Source organism: the organism of the source record quoted next, unplaced genomic scaffold (assembly GCF_019419815.1).
Source record: "Pyrus x bretschneideri cultivar Hongxiangsu unplaced genomic scaffold, Pyrus_bretschneideri_v1 Contig33, whole genome shotgun sequence".
In the NCBI taxonomy this organism is placed as follows: domain Eukaryota; kingdom Viridiplantae; phylum Streptophyta; class Magnoliopsida; order Rosales; family Rosaceae; genus Pyrus; species Pyrus x bretschneideri.
The window spans coordinates 14,954-23,767 of NW_025999646.1; the positions used below are offsets into that span (position 1 = coordinate 14,954).

General features: G+C 38.9%; 2 protein-coding genes across 2 annotated transcripts; both read left to right on the forward strand.

The window, feature by feature from the left end:
* Positions 1–279: 279 nt before the first annotated feature.
* LOC103951349 lies at positions 280–3,852 on the forward strand. The gene is made up of 5 exons (XM_009362700.2): positions 280–1,849; positions 1,958–2,050; positions 2,141–2,507; positions 2,596–2,992; positions 3,097–3,852. The coding sequence occupies exons 1-5, from the start codon at positions 280–282 to the stop codon at positions 3,850–3,852; spliced, it is 3,183 nt and encodes a 1,060-aa protein (XP_009360975.2).
* Positions 3,853–5,028: 1,176 nt separating this feature from the next.
* Positions 5,029–7,197, forward strand: LOC103951289. Its single transcript, XM_048591315.1, has 5 exons — positions 5,029–5,765; positions 5,889–6,107; positions 6,222–6,320; positions 6,411–6,491; positions 6,593–7,197. Exons 1-5 carry the CDS (start codon positions 5,556–5,558, stop codon positions 6,815–6,817), a joined length of 834 nt encoding a protein of 277 aa, XP_048447272.1. The 5' UTR covers positions 5,029–5,555; the 3' UTR covers positions 6,818–7,197.
* The last annotated feature ends 1,617 nt before the right edge of the window (positions 7,198–8,814 follow it).

The window sequence follows — 8,814 nt, forward strand, 5'->3', positions numbered from 1 at the left end:
GTAGTTTGCGGTTCATAGATTAGGTTTCGATAGTGGAAATTTTGGTAACATTTCCTAATGTTCTTCGAGTACACAGTGGATATTATGTATCTACTGCGTGCACTTGAAGAATTGTAAGGAGATGCTGTCGAAATTTGCCCATGTCGAAATTTAATCCATTGGAATCGTAAATTACGGCACATAACTGTGTATTTTTGAATGGGATAGGCCCTTACCGGAGGAATAAGGTGAGAAGACAATAGTTGAAGTTGTTGTACTTTTATTGGGATTGCAGGCAAAATGGACAAACAGTGGATACAGAATCATAATAGATGTGCTATCGAGTACTTGGATGGAATAAATGATTTCATTGAATTCGCAACTAGACACAACCGAGGTTCAACTCATATTCGATGTCCCTGTAGGAAGTGTAACAACTCAATGAGGGAAACATTCGAAAATGTTCGATTTCATTTAGTAAGAAATGGGATGATGGAGACCTATACTACTTGGTATCATCATGGAGAACGATTAGACCAAGCTTCGTCTTCATACATGACAGGAGTGGAGACTGTTGAATGTAATGTGGATCCTAATGAACAAGTTATGGATATTCTAAATGATGTTTATCCATATGCTACAACCAACACCAATCAGGAAGGGGGAGATGACGGTCGTCCAACCATGGATAGTGAGGCATTCAAAAACTATGAAAAACTATTGAAAAATGCCAAGCAAGAATTATATCCGGGGTGTGAAAACTTTTCGATGCTCACAGCAATTGTGGAGTTGATGCATGGCAAGATCAAGTTTCGTTTGTCAAACAAGTGTTTCGATTACTTTTTAGGAGTTATCAAAAGGATGCTTCCAAATGACAATTGTTTACCTGAAGATCATAAAAGTGCCCAAAAAGTGTTGAAGGGTCTTGGATTGGGGTATGAAAAAATTCATGCATGTGTAAATAATTGTATATTGTTCTATAAGGAGAACACACAGTTGGATAAATGCCCTGTATGCAATGAGCCAAGGTTTAAAATGACATCACAAAATAGAAAGACCAAGATTCCACAAAAAGTAATGCGTTATCTTCCATTGAAGCCTAGGTTGCAACGATTGTACATGTCGATGCACACCGCTACTGATATGAGATGGCATAAAGAAGGACGAGTAAATGACGATGTTATGAGGCATCCTGCAGATGGAGAAGCATGGAAAGAATTCGATCGAATGTACCCTGATTTTGCAGCTGACCCGCGAAACGTCAGATTGGGACTTGCCACCGACGGATTTAATCCGTTTGGGGTTCTAAACCAAATCCACAGCACTTGGCCGGTCGTCGTGTTTCCTTATAATCTGCCGCCTTGGAAGTGCATGAAAAAAGAATACATGATGTTGACTCTATTAATTACTGAAGATCCAGGAAAGTCCATTGATGTTTATTTGCGGCCGTTAGTAGATGAGCTAAAAGATTTATGGGAAAACGGTGTTCGTACATATGATAAGTATACTAGGCAAATGTTCACCATGAGAGCAGCAGTGATGTGGACATTAAACGATTTTCCTGCGTATGCAATGGTTTCTGGGTGGATGACTAAGGGTTATTTGGCATGTCCAATATGCAAGGAGAACGTAACATCGTCTTGGCATGCGAGAAAAGTTTGTTATCTTGGTCATCGTAGATGGCTCCCTTGGGACAACGAGTGGTGTCAGAACGATAAAGCCTTCCATGGCACAAAAGAGACTCGACCAAGACCAAGAGAATGGTCTGGAGATGAGATTTTGGATCAATTAAACCGTTTGGAATTTGGTCATTTTGGCAAAGGGGTCAGTAAGCCCAGACCAACTACACATCTGAACTGGACACACAAGAGTATGTTATTTGAGCTCCCATACTGGTCAAAGTTAAAATTGAGACACAACCTCGATGTTATGCATATTGAGAAAAATGTGTTTGATACTTTGGTCGGGACAATTCTAGACATTGAAGGAAAAACGAAAGACACGGTCGAAGCTCGCCTTGATTTGGAACAAATGGGCATTAGGCCATCCTTGTGGATGAAGAAAGTTGGTGGTACATTGAAGAAATGCCATCCTTTTTTTACAGTTAATCCGAATGGGAAGAAATAGTTTTTCAACTTTATTTCTTCTGTAAAGTTTCCAGATGGGTATGCTTCCAATATCTCGCGTTGCGTGAACGTGAGAGGGTGTAAATTTTCAAACATGAAGAGTCATGATTGTCATGTGATACTCCAACGCCTTCTACCGGTTGATATTCGACACTTATTGCCTCTTGATGTGTTGAAACCAATCGTGTTGTTGTCTAGATTTTTTTCACAATTGACTGCAAGGTGTTTGCGGAAGTCGGATGTTAAACAATTGCAGGACGACATTGTGAATGTCATATGCAAGTTCGAACAGATATTTCCTCCAGCTTTTTTTACAAGTATGATTCACGTGATGATTCACTTGCCAGATGAGGCATTGCTTGCTGGACCAGTCAATTGCCGATGGATGTATCTAATAGAAAGGTACTTAATTAAGCGTATATATATATATAACAGATTAATGATCAACGAACGCTTTGAATAATTTGTAGCATACCTTTTATTTGTGTAGATATCTTGGTGAGTTGAAAAAGTGTGTCCGAAATAGGGCAAAGCCCGAAGGATCACTTGTGGAGGCATGGGTCGCATATGAGTCACTTACTTTTTGTGCAATGTATCTTCAAGATGTTGAGACAGCTTTCAATCGTCCTCAACGCAATAATGACGGTGGTGTCAGAAAAGAGAAACTATATGTTTTTGCCCAAATTGCGCGACCATTCGGCGAGCCTGTAAAAGGCGAATCGTTTACCAAAAAAGACATGGAGGTAGCGCATTGGTTCATACTCAACAATTGTGATGAGGTTTTGCCATACCTTGAAGAGCATGAACGGTTGATGAAGCGAGAACATCCTTCACATTTATATGCCAAGAAGCACCGTGAATTGTTTCCTTCGTGGTGTCACGAACATGTAAGTTGTATGTGTTTTGAATTCAGCATATTTTCCAACTTGTTCATGCCCGTCTTCAAATTTGGTTACACTAACAAGTTAACTTTTTGTATATGTTATATTAGATGAACAAATTGAAGGAATTGAATTCACCCTCTTACGATGAAGAATTATATAACTTGGCGAGAGGACCGCTTCACGTTGAATTGTTCTCAGGTTGTCATGTCAATGGGATCAAGTTCTTAGGGGCAACACGTGATGACAAGTTGTCTACTCAAAATAGTGGTGTCCACGTCCCGGGTGTTGGTGATAGTGAAGACATTGATTTTTATGGCAAACTAACTAGTGTAGTACAATTGCTTTACAAAGACAGGTGTCAAGTGATACTGTTTAAGTGTGTTTGGTTTGATACAAACCCACATAACCGAACGAGTGTTAAGCGAGACCATGGTTTACTATCAGTAAACACTACCAGATGTTGGTACGATGAAGACCCATACATTTTGGCAACTATGGCGAAACAAATATTCTATCTAGACGACCCTAAAGCCGGCAATGGTTGGAAAGTTGTTCAGAAGATTGATCGAAGAGGGCTATATGATATTCCGGAACTAGATCATGATGACAACGACGACAATGTCGCTGACCAACAGTTTTCATCTTTGATAGAATTTGGTGAAGAAACACTCCGGGATACTAATGTTGTCCAAGAACCATTTGAAGTAGCTAAAGTTCCCGAATTTGAAATATCAATTGACCTTAGTGATTTGCCACGATACAATGCACCGGAAGAGGCAAACGAAGATGAGGACGAATGGAAATCCGAAAATGATAGTAGTGAGGATAGTGAGAGTTATTATTGTAGTTCGGATGAAGATTAATATCTAATTGTAAAGGAAAAACCAGGAGGTTAAGGAGAGGCAAAGTCAAACTAAAAAAGGCACGGGAAGAATCTACTCCCCTCAAATTCTTCTTCTTTATATAGAAATTATATGCGTTGTAGTTTTCTTAGATGTGATGGTTCACATTAAGTAATTGGTTCATTGGTTTCTTAGATGTGATGTGTGATATGTGAAGTTTTTAGAATTGACTAACTTTAGATAATTGACTAACTTTAGAATTGACTAAGTTGTGATGTGTGATATGTGAAGTAGAATTGACTAACTTTAGATAATTGGCATTTTAATTTCTAAGTTGTAGCAGTGTAGTGTGTGTTTCAGTTTCGGCATGTGAAACTTTTCGTTCCATTGTTATGACATTGGTTTAATTAGACCTTTGCATGCTATGAGCCTAGCTATTCTGCTTTACAACTTCCCAATCCATTAGTTGACTCTTTATTTGCTCTCGAATAGATGACAATAAGCTTTACAAGTTAAGCATCATCTTTTGCCTTGAGTTAACTAGTTGTGCCCCTTAGGCACTGTTTCAATAAAATCATTCAATTGTAAAAGGAACTTATGGGTGCTTAACCTGGCTTTTACGAACATATGATGTCTGACCTTTATATTCTAACCTTTTGTAATCCTAATTTGGTTGTTGATTAAAGTGGAACCAAATATTTCACACTTGTATACCCTCATTATTTGTATGTGATACAAAAAGAGGCGCAAGCTGATAACTTTTTGTGCTAAATTCATGACAATCTAAAAACAGTAAGTACCAAGGATAATAAGATATGTGTGATATTTTGGGTCTGATAACACCACCTCCTTATAAGGTTTGAGGGTGAGTGGGTCCAATTCCTGTTTAGTTTGTGCTATTGGCTTAAACAAAACTAAAGGGAGATGATATGATTCTACCATTTGTGGTGGTTTGCCGGTATTTCTCATCAAGAACTTGGTGGTTGAACCTTGAAATCCTATATTCCATTAAGCAAATATTTTAAAAGCTGAAAAAGTATTCTTTCAGCATTTTGTGTGGCATGCTTTTAAGCCTTTTACCTTCTTTGTAGCGAGAAAAGATTTATGCTTTCGCCTTTTGTTTTCTATTCTTTTGTTAAATTTCTTACTGATAAGTTTGTCTGTCAAATGATGTTGAGTTGAATGCTTTCTTGAAAAAGTGTATAGATGTCGAAGTTGATCACTCGTCGTAGGAGTGTGACCAATGCGCCTCCCGCATTATCAGCATTTACTGCTCCATCCGTGAGTGCTCCATTGATTGGGGAGCCTACACCCCTTACTGAGGCTACTGTTACGGCATCCCAGGTGCCTGTATCATCGACGTCATCAGTGTCGGTTCAGTCGCTCAGTGCACGGCGGCCTCATCGGCACCGCCGCGATTTGGAGCCTACTGTTCACACTTCCTCATCATCCAGAGTTGAGGATGGGGCCTCCCAGCCAGGTAGTTTTTTTTTCCTAATTCTCACTACGTTGTATTTTTTTTTTCATTTTAAAACTATTATTTTTATGATTGTGAAAATTTGTTGCGGGTTGTGAATTACTGTTATTTTACTTTTTTAAGGTTTTGGGAAATGATATACTATTAGGGGAGGTTTTGCAAAATTTTCTATAGAAATTTAAGCTTAGGATTTTCACCATTTAAGTTTTTTTGGATAGCCAAAAAAAAAACCAGGGGGCCTAATCGAATGCTGAAGACGGCACAGAATGTACGTCTGTCTGCCTCCTTGATCAAGATTGCATATGACTCGCGACATCGTGGAGCGGCTACCTCACAGCAACATAGCATCGTCGCTACTAGCTGTGGTTGTGTTATTCGGAATTGTTGTCCCATGCAGTGGGAGACTTGGGCAGAAATTCCTCAGGAGACGAAGATACTGGTGCGAGACAAGTTGTCGGTTAGTATATTAATTTTTGGCCTTTTATCATTTTTTTAATTATGTTTACAAATATTATAAACCAAAGTATATTATCTTAATATTATTAAATTTCTTACTATTATTTTGTTGTTTTATTTGTAGGTCAATTTTGATTTTAAGGACATATCCCCTGAGGTCATCACCTACTTAGACGAGACCTTCGCAAATCGGTACAAAAATTGGAAGAGTGATCTTCATGTGCATTTTAAGAAATTTAATGATCCAGAGGTTGCTCGCCTAGAGGGTTGCCCATCCGAGTTGGAGGATCGGCCAGAGGATTGGGAATGGCTCTGCAACCATTTTACAGACTCAAAATTTGTGGTATGTACTCAATATTTTAATAATAATTCATTAAAGTTTTAGTTATTTTTTTAAGCTTTTTAAAATAATTTCTTTCAAATAGTCGCACTAACATGTATATTGTGTGTTTAACAGAAGAAATCTGTTACTGGCAAGATAGCTCGGGACTCTAAGACACTTCTCCACCATTCCGGTTCGAAGCCCTTTTCGTATAGGCTTGAGACACGACGTCAGGTAAAAGTATATTAATTTTGAAATTTTATACAATTTATTTTTTATTATTGATTAATAAAATTTTCCTAATGGTTTTTTTTTTTTTTTTAGGAGGGTTCTAAGTTCCCAGAGATCGACGTGTTCAAGGACGTTTACGTTCGACCTGGCAATGAGATCGCTGAGCAGCTTCATGTAAGTAGATGTAATTGTTATTATTCTTATATTTATGAATCGTTCAAATATTATTTATATTTTGTTATTAACCATTATACGTTTTTTCTTTATTATTACAGGCTACTATGGTGGAAAAGGGCGATGTTGTTCTCCAAGAAGCAACATCGCAACTTCCCTCGGAAACCCCGATGGAGGACGTCACTTTACCCGAGGATGTAGGTTTTCAGATCATGACTGAGGTCCTAGATCAAAAGTACGGTCGTCGTCATGGCAAGGTTGTTCGGGGTATGGGGAAGGCGCGGGTTCGTGAGACGGGTGCCTCTTCTTCCAAATCGACCACATGAGAGGTTAACGCCCTGAAGGAGGAAGTGACAACCCTTAAAGGTCAGCTTGCAGCCCAGGACGAGCAGATAAAGGCCCAAAGTGAGCAGATGAAGGCCCAGAGCGAGCATATAAAGGCGGAGAACGAGCAGATGAGAGCTGAGAACGAACAGATGAGGGCCCAGATGAGTATGATTGTACAGGCCTTAGCGGTGTCTGGTCTCCAAATCCAGCTGCCAGCACTTGATCTTACTCCACCTTCGACCTCCCAGCCACCTCACCTACCCGATACCCAGTAGTTTTCAAACCTAGTCACTTGTTGTAGTTTTTTCTTTTTTTGTTTAGACATCTTGTATGCACATTTTCATGTATATGGTTTATAATTAAATTTTTTCTTGGTTTATTGTTTATTGTTTAGAATAATTACAATATTTATTAAAAATTAAATCAAATATATTAATAAATCAAAAATATTTTTCTCAAAAAAATTAAAAACATAAAAAGTTTGCGCGACGAAGAAGTTCCATAGGTCACGCAAAGTGGGTTTGCGTGACGTTGGTATGTGTCACTCAAAGTGTTTTTGAGTCACGCCAACCCACTTTGCGTGACGCACAATTACGTCACGCAAACCCACTTTGCGTGACCCAGACCTTCATCATGCCAACCCACTTTGAGTGACGCACACCTTCGTCACGCAAACCCACTTTGCGTGACGCACACCTTCGTCACTCTAACCCACTTTCCGTGACGCACACCTTCGTCACGCCAACCAACTTTGCGTGACGCACACCTTCGTCACGCCAACCCACTTTGCGTGACGCATGTTACTACGTCACGCAAAGACACTTTGCGTGACGCATGTAACTTCTTCGTCACGCAAAACCTTCTTTCACAGGCGTGGCGCGACCCCTGTCGCGCGACGAAGGTTCGTCACGCAAATTTTTGCGCGACGTTTTTTGGACTTTGCGCGACGAAGGACCTACGTCACCCAAAGTATTTTTTGTACTAGTGTCATTGTCATACTGGGTATAAGTCATACCATAATAAGACTTTGTTAGTTGTTTTTTCCGGTTGCTTCTATTGGAAGAAATTTCCAGCTAGCAGTGTCCTTGATTTTTAGCTAGTAACATCTATGTGTGTGTATAGCCTGAGAAAAATATAATTTCAACTTCTTATTTTCATGCACGCGATCAAACACCTCAATGAATCAGGTTGTGCTGAGCCGGAGACGGCACCAGTTTAATTAGGAGTGATCCTATCCATCTTTACATCAACTACACATTTCTGCATGAAAAGTGTGGAAAATATTCATTCAACAATTTTGCATGAATTAAATGGTAGAGAAGATAATATTTTGCGGGCTTCAATTTGCGTGGTTAGACATGGTCTGCACTTTTGAAAAAATTAACCTATGCAGGGACCGATTTAAGATCTTAAAATGGTATAGGTTAAAGCTTACCTTAGATGTTAAAATGGTGGTGTTGTTCTCTTTTATCCTTTCACTTAAAATAAAAAGGCACTAGAAAAAAAGAAAGGCATAGACGGTACTTCACAACAAAAACTATTTCTAGAATAGTTAGTAGGCACGGTTTAATACGATAACTAAACTCTTGAGGGATCATTCTTTAAGGTTCCACAAAAGATTTTGGGCTAACACCTCGAGATTATGTGTTGAGGAAGGAGGAAATAGCTGAATAAGTTACATCGATGAAGGTTGTGTGAAGGAAGAAGAAGAAGAATAGTCTAAGTATTGTTGGTATGGTGTAACAACTCTTGGTATAGTCTAACTCTTTTCTAAAATGTTATTCAAATATTGCCACGGTAATATGGTTTTTGGAATTGCACGATCGTAAAAAGGAATAGTAACCTCAGTTGCTTTTATCAAGATTTGAGATTTGAGTACTGTACTATTACATACTTTTATTTACAATATATTCGTTTTCTCATTATCCAAAAAAAGCCAAAGCTTTAGTTATAATTTTACGGTCAACTTTGGGTTGGCGGCGGTGAAGGATGTCTA

What these genes read in the sequence shown, in the direction of transcription:
- LOC103951349 (XM_009362700.2), top strand. Translation starts at nt 280, where the DNA reads ATGGACAAACAGTGGATACAGAATCATAATAGATGTGCTATCGAGTAC. An exon ending in GTGGATGAAGAAAGTTGGTG is followed by an intron (nt 2,051 to 2,140) that starts GTACATTGAAGA and finishes TAAAGTTTCCAG; the next exon opens with ATGGGTATGCTTCCAATATC. An exon ending in CTTCGTGGTGTCACGAACAT is followed by an intron (nt 2,993 to 3,096) that starts GTAAGTTGTATG and finishes ATGTTATATTAG; the next exon opens with ATGAACAAATTGAAGGAATT.
- LOC103951289 (XM_048591315.1), top strand. Translation starts at nt 5,556, where the DNA reads ATGCTGAAGACGGCACAGAATGTACGTCTGTCTGCCTCCTTGATCAAG. An exon ending in TGGTGCGAGACAAGTTGTCG is followed by an intron (nt 5,766 to 5,888) that starts GTTAGTATATTA and finishes TTTTATTTGTAG; the next exon opens with GTCAATTTTGATTTTAAGGA. An exon ending in AGATCGCTGAGCAGCTTCAT is followed by an intron (nt 6,492 to 6,592) that starts GTAAGTAGATGT and finishes TTATTATTACAG; the next exon opens with GCTACTATGGTGGAAAAGGG.